At 41.0% G+C, this 16,660-nt stretch overlaps 1 protein-coding gene across 1 annotated transcript in view; it reads left to right on the top strand.

Annotated features, from left to right (window-relative positions):
• Nucleotides 1-15,306, top strand: part of XYLB (xylulokinase) — an 84,287-nt gene extending 68,981 nt beyond the window's left edge. Inside the window, exons 16-19 of the mRNA XM_065629024.1 lie at nt 1,019-1,077; nt 4,820-4,907; nt 7,134-7,228; nt 15,076-15,306. Of these exons, the coding sequence (XP_065485096.1) occupies nt 1,019-1,077; nt 4,820-4,907; nt 7,134-7,228; nt 15,076-15,159 (326 nt within the window). The 3' untranslated portion in view covers nt 15,160-15,306. The remainder of the gene's footprint in view (nt 1-1,018; nt 1,078-4,819; nt 4,908-7,133; nt 7,229-15,075) is intronic.
• Nucleotides 15,307-16,660: the final 1,354 nt, after the last annotated feature.

The following is a 16,660-nucleotide window of genomic DNA, read 5'->3' as shown; positions in this document are numbered from 1 at the left end:
ACTAAGTTATTTAGGGCATCAGTATGAGTTGACCAACTTTGTCTTATAAGAAAGAAATTATCTCCAGCTTTTATTAAAAAGGAGGTTAAAATAACAGAACAATAACCACAATAAAATTCCCCTTTTGGGAGGGTATACATGATGATATCACTTATTAATGTCATAAATCAGGGTAATTAAGTGTCTAGATTTTTTTAATATGCGATATCAAAGTATTTATGCATTTATTTTGTTTTGCGCCTTTAAAGAATTTCAGTGAGATCGTTTGGACTACTCACATTCATAATGCCTTACTGAATTGTGCTTATGGGTAGATATATGGCTTGTTGCATGCTGTGCTCCAGAGGAGCATGCACACAAATAAATGAAGAGACACAGGATAGATACTCAGGTATGTGCCAAAAAGAGTGGGTTTCTTTAAAGGCTAAAGAGTGCAGGATAATTTTTTTAACACCCCCAAAGCTGTGGGTTTGCTTGGATGAAGATTCAGATATCTTTTGATTTTATTAAAGTGATTTAGACCATCTCTAATTACCTTTTGACACACTTCCTTGTCATTCAAGCATATGGGGATTGCCCAGGCTTCAGTGAACTCTGACTGTGAACACCACACAGAGATAAGTTGGGAAGATACTGCTGATTTTAAAGGTTATCTGTCAGTTTGTATATATACAGCTAGGAGCCAAACCAATCTGACCTCAAATCAGAGCTGTAGAATAATAACACTCTGCCTTTCTTATTGTATATCTCTCTTGCAAATCCCCCTGACTTTGATAGCGCCATAATAATAATAGATCTGCAATATTTTTGTTACCTCTTCTAAGGAGGTGCTCTAATGTGCCTTGGAAAGGTGGGTAATTAGTCTTATCTCCTTTTTTTACAGAAGGTAAATTAGAGATACAGAGAGAGAACCCAGACCATCTGACTCCCACCTCCTTGTTCTCATTGCTTGGTTCAGTAGTGCAAATCTTGACAACATGCACTTTCAATCTGATCTGTATGTTGTATTGCCTTGCAGTGCCCAGAACAAGGATTTTGGCTACTGGTGGCGCATCCCACAATAAAAAGATCTTGCAGGTAAGTAGAAAATGAAATCCATTGGACTGAACTTGCAGTTACATGTGTATTTTTATTTTGATGTACTGAACCCAAATCACCGCAGGTCCACAGGAAGGTGTAGACATGGGATTGTGAATCTGCTGCCAATCTTTGGGGCTTTTCCTCAGGTTTAGTGTGAAAACCATTAGCCCAATGCTAATTTAGTATTGGACTTTAAAGGTTTATTTGCACTCAACTAGTTTTATGAAAGTGTGTCTGAAGCACTGATGATTTCCAGGTCTCATTGCTTGCATCAAACCAATCAGCAAAGAAACTGAGAAAAGGCTTGATACAATACCCGAGATTTTTGTAGGCTTTGTCATTCAGATCAAAGTTGGACCATGGATTTCAATGACAAAAGGATTATGCTGGTGCTGAACACTCAAAAAACCCCACCCCAAACCCCTGCCCTTGTTATTCTGAGTATCTGTTACTTATTAGCATTGTGTCCCATACTGGGAGGAGGCTATACTTCTATACAGTCTGTCCTCCCTCTTCTCACCTTCCTCTTCTGCTGCTCTTGCTGCACATCCAGCCCTGGTTAAGATCCTTCGTCCATCTTCTCAAGAGAGAACCACATTCTCTCTGTTTCTGCCCGCTGAGATTTGGCAAAGCCTAACTCACGAATGGCAAGAGGCCTCTCACCCGGCTTTTGCTATCGCAGGGCATTTGGGTTGGGAATCCAGTTATCCGTGATGTGGTGTATGATCTGTCAATCCTGTAACAGTCAGGGGAGATCCAGTCAGTGACAGGGCAAAGGAAACCAGGTGGTGTTTTAGCTTACCGAATGTAGATGTCTCCCTCTGGGTGAGCCAAAGAGCTCTCTGTACTCCACTGACTGCCTCAACAAGCTCCCCATTGATGGGAGGCTCTGACACTCAGCCTGGAGGCAGACATTTACACCTGTCTTAATCTTGGGCTAAGTCCTGGCACTGAAACTAGTCAACACAAGGTCCCTTTCCATCAGCTAGAAAGAATCTAGTGGCCAACATCAACTCCACACGGTACTCTTTGACCATTGCAATCATATGAAAGAAAGGTCGTCTGCTCTGCAAAACCTGAGCTGGAATAAATGGATAATAAATTGAAGAGAAAAAACTCTCTCTCCTAAGGCATCTAAACCACCCGTTTGTATAACTATTGGTTGTACAGCTGATTGGGACACAACAAATTTGGCATGTTTTGCCTGTGGATGTCACTTCTCTTCATCTGCTTTGGTTGTTTTGCTTTAGGAACTTGACGTTGGAAAATTAGCTGATAGGTTAATTGCTAAAAACATTGGTCCCTACTGGAGCAATGCTACTAAGAATATGTCAGGAGAGAGATTGGATTAATAGATGAGTTTGTTTTTAAAGCTGTATTTCCAGTTTAGGTGCCAGGAGGATTTCCTTGCTGTGGAATGAGGGTAGAGAACTGAATGTTCTTATGACATTTAATTCTGCAACATGCACAGCTGAAAAATTGTGGAGATGGGAGAGTGGTGGCTGTGGTGCTGCTTCTTCACGTGTAACAATACAGCTGCTTTTAAAACTCATTAGAAGTGTCTTAAAATAATATGATCAATACAGTGTCATTTACTTAATTCAATCACTGGTTAATTGGATCGTCCTTTTTAATTTAATCAAAACCTCAGAAACCATATCAGTTGCATGAAGAATAACAGCTTTCACCCTTATCATGGTCAATTTTGGATAATTTGTTTGAGGGCTACAAAAGACTATCATTTAATTAATCAACATTCAGTAACTCCTATATTTTACACTGCAAAGAAGGCAACTTAGGAAAATCTGTTAAGAAAATATAGTAGGGCAGCTTTTTCCATGGTTCTCGGAAGCTTTTTACAACATATATGGTGCTTGATTAATGACCACATGAAACACAGTGAAATATTTTTAACAGTAAAACCTCTAACAGTTTCTTTTAAAATTATTCATGAGAGAGACTACAGTTTCAAATGACTTTCTAAACATACGAACTTTGAATAATATGAATTTTATAATCAAGTGGCACAAAAGGTAGTTGTTATTTGTATTATTACAGCACTTATTAGTATTCAGTATAGAGTAGAGCTATATTGTATAAGGCTCTGCAGAGATGCAAAATTAAAAATAAGGACCTGTATTGTCCAAAGGAACGTACAATTCAAGCTTAAGACAAAAAATACCTATTGGAGATGAGATGAAGAAGCAGATGGGGAATGTGCTGAAACAAAACGGTAGCATTGGCTGGCAGGGTGGGCTGTGGAACCAGCACCGTGTGACCTTATAATTTCCAGAGGGCTTTTTAATAGATATCATGATTAATTTTCCATTTGTCCTCTAGCACTGAAGCTCATGTGTTGCTCAATGCTTGCTTACAAGCGAAGTTACGCGATACTGACTTGGCTGTCTTACAAGAAGAGAGTGTTTTAAGCTCAGGCTTTCACTGGCTTCTAGTTAACAACCATCCACTTTTGTTTAAAATGATGAAAATTGGTGATTTTCAAAGGTTTTGATTTGCAGATTCCCCACAGACTTTCAGAGAAAGAGGCAAAATCCTTCAGAAATGTCACATACTATTTTTTTCAATAGCATATATGGACTGAATTTCTTAGTCATCTTTTGTGAAGCCCTGGGGCCCGTGATCAGTAGGGCTGTAAATTCCCGGATGGGGATTGCAGATCACTGATCCAAATGGTTTGGATTCCTGGACACTCTGGCCTTATTTTAGACTTGATTGTGTGGCTGTAAATCTGTTGATACAATGTTCCCTTTGGCAAAAGTAATAAACCCAGCACAAGTTAAGTCTCAATCCTTACGTGCTTCTTGTGTTGCTCAGCCTGAGGGGCACCTGCAGTCCTAGAGGTGATGAAGCTGAAATGGAAGGAGTTTGTTGAGAATGTTTTTGGAAAAGTGTTATTGAACCTCCTGTGTCCCCATCCAAATACATCTTGATTTTTCCCCTTCTGTATCAGTTTTTCTAAACCTACAGTGTGAGGAAGAGCACGTGTACTCTGGGAATGCCTGGTGTTGATTTCAATGCAGAATGACGTGTGGTCTAATAACTTTAGTATCTGTTGGATGCCATTACAAATTCTTTGCCTGTAAAATTTTCTTTGTCTTGCCTGAGCCAAATTGAGAAGTGTCTTGGTATATCTTTGTAGCTAAGGCTCCCTTGAATACAGGAAAATTCCTGGCAGATGTAGAGGCTGTACAGGCAGTTCCTGTGTCATTCTTCCTGCGAACCTAACGTGACAGCCTTAGCAGGCCTTCTTACTGCTGGAGCTTTCATTTTATCAAAATTGAGAACTGAGGAGCCATGACTGGTTCCTCTCTTCTTCCCACTTGGCTCAGCCATAAACACAATGGAAGAAAACGGGCACCAGTTGTGGTTCCTGAGCAGATCTCCTTGCCCTGCTGTAAACCCTTGGCATGGGTGGATTGTGTGGGCTTATGAGGGAGACGATGCTTGAGCCCAGACTTCTCTGAACTTGTGATAAAGAGGTCTGAAGAGACATGGGACTTTGCTTCCTGGCTGCAGTTCCATCTCTAGCTCAGATTTACCAGTATTCTGTTGTGTGACAAGTTCAGGACTCATTGTTGCCTGCGGCGCTTCTTTCTGCGGGTTCCCAAATACTTGGCTGGGGTGTACGGTAGTTGTTTGTTTTCCTAAGATGTGGTAGGGGATCGCTTATCCCTTGTCTTTCATGGACACGTGTAACTGATGCTTTGATACTTCTTAGGTCCTCTCTGATGTGTTCAACGCACCGGTGTACACCATCGATACTGCCAACTCTGCTTGTTTAGGAAGTGCTTACAGAGCAATTCACGGTAAGACTGTAAGGAGATACTTCTGAGCGGTACGGGCATTTAAGTTGTTTAATACTTTGGATTAACGTTACTGAAAATGAGGGGAGAACAAAGCTGTGTGGATCTGACTGGAAGGTCACTCAGGTCAAAGAGAGTTTCTTGCTTTTAGAATGCTTGGATCAAGGTCAAGAGTAACATTTACCTTATAATTCAAGTCTGGTGGTTGCTTCTCAACCAAGGGATAGGGTGTGGAAAGTGTTGATACTGACAGGGGAAGGTCTAGGACCTGAATGTGTTGAGTTAGTACTTCCATGTGCTGCTCCTGGAAGAACAGAGCCAAATAAAGGTGTTTGTGTAGCCTGCGGCCCCGGTTTGTGGAGCAGGTTGTAAGCTGGATATCTGAAATGGTCAAGTCAAACAAGAGATCAGTCCTAGCAAAGAAGATCAGAGAGGGCAGGGACGACAGGACCAGTAATACTGCTGACCAAGTAAATGTTATTAAACCTATATGTATCTTCCAGCTCTTAAATGTCAAGACGAAGGATATGCAAGGTGTCCTGGGCTCCATGCTTGAGTATGCGCTTTCTCTTGTAAAAGCATAAATCTTGGGATATGCCAAGGTCCACCAGTCACTTTGTTTGCTGTACTACATCACTCACTGTAATGCAACAGTCCAAGTCCCAGGTTTAAAGTGTTAATTAACTTATATCTATTAATGCATGCAGGTGTATGTTAAGGGGGGGGCCATCAGCCATTTAAGAGTTGGATCTCAGGAAAGACATTTTATCTGCATATTTTAAAACAGTTTCTAATGTTTTACAGCTAAACAAATCAAGGAGTATGTATCAAATTCTGAAGTCCTTATTTGGACCAACTTTTGTTAGCCTCAGTTTTTGTGATTAGAAGCTTTAGAATTTGGACCTTAATACATGGATAGCTTCTGTACAAGTTTCTGTAAGATCATGGGATTGCAACAAGCATGGGAAAGATAGCATCAGCCATCAGAAGAAATCAGCTAAGTTTTAATTTTGGAAACAAATTCTACTGTCACATTAAAGCATCTGAAGCCTACATGCTCTCTTGCATTTGAAAACAGCACAGAAAATTGCACAACCCAAACCTGATGTGTTTAATGCACACAGCATGCTCTCCTCTATTTCCAGAAGACACAAGGGTTCTGTCAGGCAAAACATGCTTTTGCAGGACAGTGGAATCACTACTGTTAGATTATCAGTATATTTGAAGCCACAGTGAGACTGTTTTTCCACCTCGGGGCCCAAGTTTCCAAACTGTTTTTCTTTGTACTCAAACTTTGTCTACTGCTTCAAAAGCCACCAGAAGCTTCCCTAATGCTACAGGCAGATTCCTTGCCCGTGAATGCATGTGAAACATGGAATCATTAAAGTTTGTGCAGATATTTTGTATGTACAGAAGTGTATTCCCTCTGCCAACTTGCCATATGAAATCTTGAGGCTTGGTTGACAGAGCATTTGAGTGAAGATTTCAGATGCCAGGCTGATGGCGGGACTCCGTAGCTCAGGTACTCTGCCAGCTGAGCCCCAGGGCCGTGCTGTGTGCCTTTCTAAATGGCATTTTTGATTGATGCTTTCAGCTGACTCACTTTTGGCCAGGCAAAGGGATTGAGTAAAAGTGAAGACTTGCTAATATAAATGAAATATTGATGGCAAGGGCTCCTTAATAATATTAGAGTGTACATCTGCAAGTAGAGTGTTCTACAGTTAGCCTGGAGTTCTTAGCAGATGTACAAGGAGCTCCTGAAATGCTGCAATTCACTTGTAAAGCAACCTGTGGTAGTAGCAGAACTCCCGTATTATTCTGTTTCCATTTACATAAATATATTTCAGAATTTGTGGCATATTTTCTTGACAGTGTTTTCACTTCTCTTCCTTTTTTGTTTAGTCACATTTTGTCTTGAATCCTTTGCTTCCACATATTTTCATTGCTGTTTACGGTACTGTTATAACCATAAATAATTACTGATACTGTTGAGTAGCGTTTCTGCTGCTTACCTATTCTCCAGGGTATGAACTGAGTGATTGGCAAAAACTCAATCACAGAGTTCCCAGGCCAGCGCGTAGGAATGTAAGATCTTCTGCCATTTATCCTTCAATCCTGAATGCTGACCTGACCAGGGAAGATCAATATAATGTATTAATTTGCCAGGGAATCAAGGCACATCCCGCATTGTGCTTTTTGCATTGATCAGGGTTGTGATTCTCATTGCAGGGCTTGTAGCTGAGACGAATGTGTCCTTGGCTGATGTCGTGAAATTAGGACCAGAGCCTAGATTGGCTGTTACACCAACCGCTGGGGCTGAGGAGGTGAGCAAGCTTGGAAATACCGTTTTTCTTCTCATTTTCTGTTTGCTTCAAAATGTAGCGGTTTACTAATTCTTCTAGTAAAATAGATTAGTTTTAGAAATATTTGGTTATGCAATTCTTACTCCTTGTTATGAAGATAGATTTGATTTTTGGGAGATCTTTAGTGTTTTAATGATGCAATAATCTGATCACTCCATCCACATCTGTGACAGTGATTTTTCCTAACTGGGTGTAATCAGAGAGCAAAATCTGTTCCTTAAGGGACAGAAAAAGTTATAAAATAGTTGAATTTGGACACACGTCAGTCAAGTTGTAACTGATAATATTGACAAAATAGTCTTAACTTGTTTGCAGCAGGCAGCATGGAAAAAGGCAAAGTGACGATGCTTTTGGGCCTCTTGGAAAACATTCCCCAAAATCCTTCCTGTCCGATATTAAACAGTGGTCAGCAATTGTGTATCTCCACTTGTAGCTCCCAGTTGAAAAGTGTGCCAACTGGGAGGATTCAGTAGGCCCAGGTCTTTGGTATCGTACCCATCCTGGGAATTTCAGCGCATCTGAAGGTGAAGCTCGTGCTTTATGGGACAAAATATAAATTAGATATTTTATTGTAAAGCAAAATAAATTGCCATTTTTTGCTAACTACGTGGTTCTGGGCCCTGTAAAACCAAGGAAGGAAGGAATTGTTGCCTCAGGCTCTCCAGTGCAGCCCTGCGCATCTCGCTACAAGATGCCAAAGGCCTCAGTTTACAACAGCTTCTGAAATATAACATCTAGTAATAAATAAACAATGCAATATAGCAAGATTCCCAGAGAACACATGTTTAAATAAGCAAAGGTGAATCTACCTCTGTCTTCAGCTGTGCAGAAACTTCTTTTACATCAACACAGCCTTACACTCTCCATTTATGAGATTTGGATGTGCCCTAACTACAGGCAACAAGGTTTTAAAGCTTTTATTTAAACTGGGAAATTAATGATCTGCCAAAACTACTAACTCCCAGCTACATGTGTAGTGGAGCGCCAGATATCATTGTGAGTAATAATAGAAATGATCATGCTGCATTGTGCCTGCCAGCGTATTATTTAATTATTAACTGAGATGGAGGAGCTCAGTAATCGAATAGAAGTCCCCTTCAGAAATATTAAGACATTGAATAATTTAAACTTGATTGATCTGATCTCATTTACTCAACCTTCCCCCCTCATTTTAAAAGATAAAATAATTAACAGCAGTGGCCTGTGTCGTGTGTGTGTTGCAGCTGAAGCCTTCCGCAGGGAATACACTTCAGGAGCAGATCCCCTGTGTCTGATTCAACCTCACGTTGCTGCCCTGTTCACCCCCAAAATGCTGTTTGCCGAAAAGCTGCCAGGTTGGCTTGTGTGGAGGTGGGGAGTGCTCAGAGACCTGTTTGTGACCCCCCCGGTGCTGCTTCAGCTATAAAACTCAAGGACAGGGGATACAGCTGTCACTCACAGGGACCTGCACAAGCAGCAAAGACCTTGTACGCTTGCAGGGGCCAAGCAAACCCAACGGGAAGGATCAGCAGGGAATTCATTTACCTCTTTCTGTTTTACCGTCTGCATAAAATGGCCTGGAAGCTAAAAGAGTTAATTACCTCCCTCTCGATACTTTTCTTCTCCTTTTCCACTTGGTTAGACCTGGCTCTCATAGCACATCTTTTTATTGGTTTTAAATGATGTACAGCAGTGAATTATTGCCCCAGTCGATAGGAGTGAATGATGAAGAAGGTAGTGGCCAAACAGCATGTGAAGGAATAAGTGTTCCTGCTCCTTAGCTTAGCTTGCCAGCTTCATTCCATTAAAAGCAGCTTCTTGCAGTTACGTATTCCACACCATTTTTTTTCCTTCTTTTCTTATAACTTTGCAGTTGATGGTGGATTCCCAGGCTAGTTTCATGGCTGTGAAACTGCAGGAAGCCAGAGGGCCTGTCAGTAATACAGTGTGTTAGCATGAACACTGCAGTAAAAATTCATAATGTGATGAGTCAGTTTGATTCTGTTTTTTACAGAGCTGCATCTCCCTGTCCATCCAATTTCATTCTCTTGAGGTTAGAGGCTTTCACTTAAATGACGGTTCTTTTTATAAACTTCAAAGTCATCCTGAGGTTAAGTTCTGTCTCACTGAGGAGCTCTTCTGAAAGAGCCTGGCTAACCAATGTGAAATTCCCCGGACCCCTTCCCCGCATTTTTTGGATGGCTACAGCTAAATCTTGGCAGGATGAAGAAAAAACAGGTCATAACACAGCAATCTGCTCTGGTTTCATCCTTTCTTCCTGCTATAGGTTGGAGGCAACATGTGCTAAATCATTGGAGGGAGGAAAATCTCTTATAGACAGAGGTCAAACAACAGTTTGATACAGCTTCACAGCCAAGGCCTATGCATGCAGTAGGGCTTTCCAGGAACCAAAAATGCAAAAAGTGTTTCTTTGGTTGCTGAAGGATCATTTGCAATGAGTGTGATTTCAAAAAGGAAAAGCAGGGCACGCAAAACAGCTCTTCTGGTTCAATCAAGCTGACGGGCAGGTAAAACAAAGTCACAAGATGGGAAACCTAGAGCTTGTGATGGGTGATGAGTTAGTAGCAACTGAAGTCCCGTAAGTTCCAACTTGTCAGGCAAAAAGGTGACTTCATCCTGTAGCAGACCAGCCTGCCTGGAAGAGACCATTTCCAAGAAGATAAATCCCACTCTGTGGCTATGACCTTAAGTCTCTGAGCTGAACCTGATTGCACAGTGTATTTGTAGGGTGTGGGAGCTGACCCAAGTTGGACTTGTTCCTAATTCTTTCAAGACCCAGACAAGTCATAAAGTATTCTGGTGGTAACCATCATGGTGGTAGGCTTTGGTCACTTACTCAACTGGGTTAGTTGAAGTCAGTTGTCTGTGGGTTAACCTGATGAATCCTTCTCCCCTGTTTCCAGAAGAGAAAATATTAACAAGTCATCTCACCCCTTTGGAGCCTCCTCTCTCCCTCAAGGAAGAGGATTAATCAGAACCACTAAGCATGACAGAAATAACCAGGAGATTCTAGAGCAATAAATATATGTTAACTGACAGAAAGAATCTATTATTCCAGCATTAGAATTCAGCTCTATTTTAGTAATCTGTTAAAACAGAAATGGTTGGCTAGTTGGTTAATTAAGTAAAAAAAGCACAAGAGTGAACATGATTATCTGGAGTTGATCAGTTGTGTTTATACAAGCTGCGTGCCTGTGTTGTACTGTCAGATTTATTGTAATAGCGTCATGTAGGGTTTTGTAGGGAGAAGGTGTAGTGCAGTTCACTACCTCTGGATGTATAATTTTTGATTGCATTATTTGCTCTACTGAGACGTATTAATCTTGCAAAAATTCAAGAAAGGAAAATGTAGACCTAACAGGTTTTCTTTACTGTGGTGAATTGCCTTGTAAGTAGGTAAATGTATAGAAGTGACCCTATTACCCAGGAAGGTTATAATGACCTAATTATTGATTTAAAATAATGATAGTTTTGTTGAGTTAGATTTTGAAGGGGGGAGGTTGTTTTCTAGAATTGGTTTAGTTTAGTAATTTTGTGCAAAGTAGGTAATAATAATACAGCCATGAAATACAATAGGTATTGATGGGAGTTTGATTAAGGTGATTTGTGTAGCCAATAATTTTTTTAAAATCTATTAAACTGATTAATGTAGGCTTACAAAAATAAAGTGACAGTTTGAGGTGTGGTTCCTTGGAGGACTCTTCAGAGTATTTCAGGACTCTGTCACATTCTTTCTGCTTTAAGAGTAGTCTTTCTGTGTTAAGAAAGACAAAAAACTGCTATGATGCAAAAATAAAACATCTGTGTCTCTTGATTTCTTAAGTAAATCTCTTTGAGTAATTTGAGTTTGGTTTACAAAAAAAAGGAACCTATCAAAAGTAGCAAGTGTTTGTGAGAGACTGATTAATTTAAATCTATTCAGAGTAGATTAAATGTACTCGGGTAGATTAAAATTAGATAATCATCAGCATCATCTTTTTAATTTGTAAATTTTGAATTGCTCCAATCATTGGCTAATGTAGCATTGCAGGAGTTAGAAGGATCCATGTGGATTGTCACTTGTAGTAATAATTTGTAGCTGGTTTTGCTTTTGGAGGGCGGCAGAGACAACATCCCCATTGTCCCAGACATTGTACAAAGAGACAGTAAAATCCCCGTTGAGTTCATAGGCTGGTACGATGGTGAGATACAGTCTGAGGATGACATATTTGATTTGGAGTAGAGAGCAAGGTAACATTTCTTTGAATGCATTTTCCAGGGAGGGCAGGTTAAGTTATTCTCTGTTATAATGCTATATTTATCATTAGCATTTTCTTAGTTATTCATGGGACTGTCGGAGTGTGGCCAAGTTGTCCCAGGGGAGAAGTTCAGGGTTTGTAAATGAAGCCATCAGATTACTGCTTATGTTGTGGAGTAGGCTATAGAGATAAGCAGGAGAAAAGGCCATAATGTAGCAAAGACAATTAAATTATGGACAATAATAAGGTTCATGTTGTGATACATGTAATTACTTTTGTTAAATATCGTGGTTTGATATATTACGTTTGAGGCTATGACGGAGAGGGAATTTATGTTCCTGAGTTTTTATGCATCATTGAGAGTTCTTTATTCCCTTTGGGCCTCAATTATAAAAATAAATCTATATAACTGCCTCAGGAAAAAGGCTCCTGGAATCGCTTAGGAGGAGCTGCTGGAGGTTCTGCGGGGGCAGTTCAGTCACGGCAGATGTGGAGAAGCATCTTTCACAGCCACATGTGCTCAGGCCGGGTTCTCGATCAGCGCAGTTCGGCTTTTCTTCTCTGCACTTCAGAGGAGCTGCACTGCTGTGGCCCCAAATTTCAGCTGGTGTCAAGCTGGCATGTAAAATACTGCTTGTGAAAAGCTCGTGCTACTGCTGTGCGTATCAGCCATGATGTACTGGTGGTATTACAGCCAAATTCCCTGAGGAAGAGGAATTTAAGACTTTGGCTTTGCCTGAAATGAACAGGGATAGAATACAAGGAATATCCTTTTTTTTTTTTTTCATTTTTTTCAAATGGTCCATAATGTAGCATTTGTTTACACTAATGGCTGGGAAGCTTATTGCAAATGCCTGAATTTTCTCGATTAGCAAGCTAACTGCTTAAGTCAAATAAACAGGAAAAGAAACTGTACCAGTAAACACGGTTGTTCATTTGTTTTGACACATTTTAATTTAGGGTGATGTATTAACAATAATACTTCCCAGCCTTCCTAGTAAATGCGCTGTTGTGTATTTTGTAAAAATACTCCTGGGTTAGTAATATGGAGCCTGCTTTCTCAGTGGCTGAGCTTGCTCACCATAGCAGCTCTGTTGTGCTGATTTTTTTGTTGAGAAGTGCCTAGGGTTTACCAAATTTACAGAATAGCAAAGTAAGAAATAGCAAGGTTTAAATGTAGATGCTTCAGTGAATGAAGGAGCCATTTTTGTTTGACATACTGATAGTCCAAGTATAACCATAGTTGCCTGCTCAGTATTTTGTTTACTCTGATGTGCATATTTAGCAGAAATGAGAGCAATAGTACCCTTTGGGAACATGAAAAGTATATATATGTACTTTACAGAACCCTCAAGGCCCCTTATGTAGTCGGTTAAAAATACCATGCTGAGTCATGTAGCATTTCATAATAGTGGTGCATTTTATTTTCTAATCACATAAACCTCCATGGATCTCAGTATCCCTGTTCTGTGGAGAAGAGGAGGAGTTGGGGTGCTTAAATGTTAAATGACTTGCCTAGGGTCACTGAATGAATCTGTTGCAGAGATAGGAGTGAGTAAATTCTCTGTTTTAATCAGTAAGATTCAGTTAATTACTGTGAGATGGATTTAAAAACTGTCCTGATGAGGCTCTGGCTAGCAAACTGTTTGCATTTGCTGTAGGTGCTCCTTCCCTTCTTCCCCTTAATGTACTTAAACTCTTGAAGAAATGTGCTTTAGCTTCTGTAACACCTGGTTGGTAAAAAGGAAGAGTTGATCAAAACAGGCTCTTTCTGCAGAATTTGTCCATTAAGTCACTCTCACCTGCCATGGTGGAAGTGGGGATGAAGAGATAAATCCAGGTTTCACTGCTCAGACTGAAACTCTTGTTCTGAAGAGGGAAACACAGAAACTGGGTATTTTGCTAACAATTGAAACACAAGAACCAAACAATGCTAATTCTTTATTTCCTAGATGAGAAAACTGCAAGCTCTTACTATTTTTTTTTCTTTCATCTGAGAAAGTATGGCTGTTAGAAACACCAAGGCAACTGTAGGACTGTACATAAAACTGCGCAACAACCACCCTATCTCTTCCTACAGCCTCATAGTTTACACTTGAAACATCTTCCTCCTGAATTTCTCATGCACGTACAGTTGTTGGTCATGGCTTTAATCTGGAAAAGAATAAAATGCATTTAAATGCTGGATCTCACTGATGAGAGCAGAAATTCAGTTTACTGGATATGATTCATTATGGCTCTATAACCTCTCTGAACCTGAAGCCAGGAGCGAGACTGCCCTGATTATGAATAACATCAGTGCAGAGGGCTTGTAGACGAGACTGGCGGCCCCGAGGATTCATTGCGGCAGAGATACGACCTTATGGCATCCTCCAAACGACGGCCCGAGCCTGCACCAGACCCCGCGCTGGCTCCTGGCGGTCCCTTGTTTGTGCTCGAGCCAGCAAATGGGTGAAGCTGTCCTGGTATGGCTTGTCAAGCTGCTGATTTTATTAGACGGGCAGTTAAAACCAGGGGGAGGAGATAAGGAAGAAAGCGCATCTCTAAGATCTACATGAAGTACAGTTTTGGGTTGGAGCCAGCAGTAGGGCTGGGCTCTGTTCAGGGTTTTTGCTGTGTAACCTGGTCACGTACAAGCAGCTCATCTTCTGCGATATGTCCTGCGATGAATTTGAAGCAGAGGGGGGGGGGAAAAGAAAAGTAACAAATGAAACAAATCCCAACATCTCTCCCATATCCAAAAGCATAGCGCGTGTTTGAATCTGGGGTTTTAAATACGTTTGAGTCTTGATTCTTCTTTTTATGGTTGTAACAATTCTGGATCTAAAAATTCCTGCAGAAGTCTAGCTAGGGAAATACAAAAAAAAAGCAACCCTGATACTCAGCGTGGTTGTGGAAAGAAGTTGGGTTTGTCCCCCTGGGCCTGGGATGAAGGAGCGAGGAGCCTGGCCATGGAGCAGACTGTAGATGGGAAAAAGTTGTGGCTGTGAAAGACGCGAAGAAGTTAAATAGATAAAGGAGTATATGAGAGGGGCGGCAGAGGGAGTGGGAAGTGTGTTTCAGAAAGCCTGGTCAGCAGATTGGCCAAGGGGGACCTTTCTGAGGGTGGTGTTTGACTGTGCTCATTAGCAGGGCAGAGGAGGAGGGGACAGAGGCGATGATCTGTCCCCAGGGAGCGGAGGGAGGCAAGGACAGGAGTTCTGCCTGGGCGGGTAGGACGGCTGTTACGAGGGGACGAGGGGACGTGTCAGACAGGGAGAGGTGACTTCAGCAGAGCCGCTTCCCCTGGAAGCGATGACTTACAGCAAGAACACAGTCACCACACCTGACTGGCACAAACGTGTATGTGTCACAAAATTAAGCCGTGAAGGAGACGGTAAAAAGGACTGTGACATTTGAAGAAGGAAGACTCTGCAACATTTTCTTGAGCAAATTGGGGAAAAAATCCTAAACCTTCAGGTACCTGTGAAGATGCTGCATTTTTCAGATCTGAAGATCTTTTTTAACAGCAGTGTGATTTAAAAGTCTGATTTTTCAACCTAGACATATTTATTTCTTTTTCCTTTTTAGCTCTATCGTCCACTTCTGAAAAGATATGCTGAGCTTGAACAGAAGGTTGTCTGCAGCCCAACCTCTTCTTGTCTTGTGAAATAGAAGGAAATGAAATTTATAAGCTGTCTGAAGAGTGGACTCCCAAGGAGAAGATCAGAAAAGATTTGCTCAGACTTTACCGGAGCTGTTTAAATCATTTTGTTCCTCTTTGCAGACAAATAATTTTTAAATCTCTGTGTTTGAGTGTGTCAGTGGAAAAAATTACATGGTGATTGAAAACCTGATTAAAAAAAGCATCATGTTGTTCTGTGTGTTTGTGAATTCAGTTTTTCTTGGATACTTCGGGTGCTTGCTGTTTTGGAATAGCTGGGTGACAGAATCAAGTTCAGTTTCATATAAATCACTCTACCCATCTCTATCAGCTTTGATTTCATGTGTTTAGCGTGCCGGCCTCTCTGCATACCTATCTAGCACAGTATCTTAATTCCACAACTTCTCATGTTCAAATCTTTTGAAACTATCTTTCTGTACATCTGTACCTTGTCGATGTTTATATCTTTGCCTACACGAAACCAACAGAAAGCGCAAGCACACTGACTTAATCCCATTTTTCTTTAATATGTGGAGATTTGTGGTGTGAAGGCTGATTAAAGTCTTTAAAGACTCCCTGGGATCCTCAAAGAAGGGGAATTCTTGTTCCATGACACTATGGAAAGTCCGTTGTGTGATAAAACATGAATGTGATTGGATTTTATAAATTGTGGAAAGCACAGAGGCCTTACGTGATAGACACCATTGCACAATGCTTTACTTGTCATTAGCTTTGTAAAAAAGAGAAGAAGGGAACAAACGTGAAGTTTTACGTGTTTCCTGTTTCAAAAAGTAGAGTCAGTTTATTTGTGCACCGCTTTGAGGTTATACTATTTTCCTTTCCTCCTTCAGGTGTCACGACTATGAAATTGTGTCGTGCTGAATGTGACTGCAGAAGTAGGGCTCTGCTCCCAGGAAGGCATGAAGGTCACTGGGTTTTTTATACCACCAATATCTCATTTCTTTCTCAGAGATCCTGAGCAGAACTGGTCTTGCTCTGTTGCTGCTCTTCCACTTCAAATGTTTTAGTCCAGATTAAGTAGACTCTGGCTGAGAAAATCTTGGAGAAAATACAAGCCAGGAGATGTTTCTACAGAGACATCTGGAAGTCGCAGAATTTGAATGAACATCCTAAATCACCCTGTGCAAGTGGGAACGCTTTACTGCACCATTCTGTAGTGCCAATATGTTTCCCTTAGGATACAATTTCTTTTGGGAATTAAGCAGACTTGTTTAATGAGAGTGACTGAAGCCTTTCTTGTAGAAGCCGTAATGTGCCTAGGCAGCAAGCCAGGGAATTGGGAGTAAGAGGATCTCTCTATTAAGTATTTGCGAGCTTGATTATGTCCCTACTGGAGGTGGGTGACTCAGATTTGTATTCTTGACATGACAGTGGCCTGGGAGCACCATCCCTGTCTCTGCAGCGAGGGTGGGACCCCCTTGCTGTGACTCACCCCTGGAGTGGCAGGGGAATGGGCACGTTCCTCCTTTGCTCTCCCTTTTATATGTAAGC

Source organism: Caloenas nicobarica, chromosome 2 (assembly GCF_036013445.1).
Source record: "Caloenas nicobarica isolate bCalNic1 chromosome 2, bCalNic1.hap1, whole genome shotgun sequence".
Lineage (NCBI taxonomy): Eukaryota > Metazoa > Chordata > Aves > Columbiformes > Columbidae > Caloenas > Caloenas nicobarica.
This window is presented reverse-complemented; position numbering and strand designations above follow the sequence as displayed.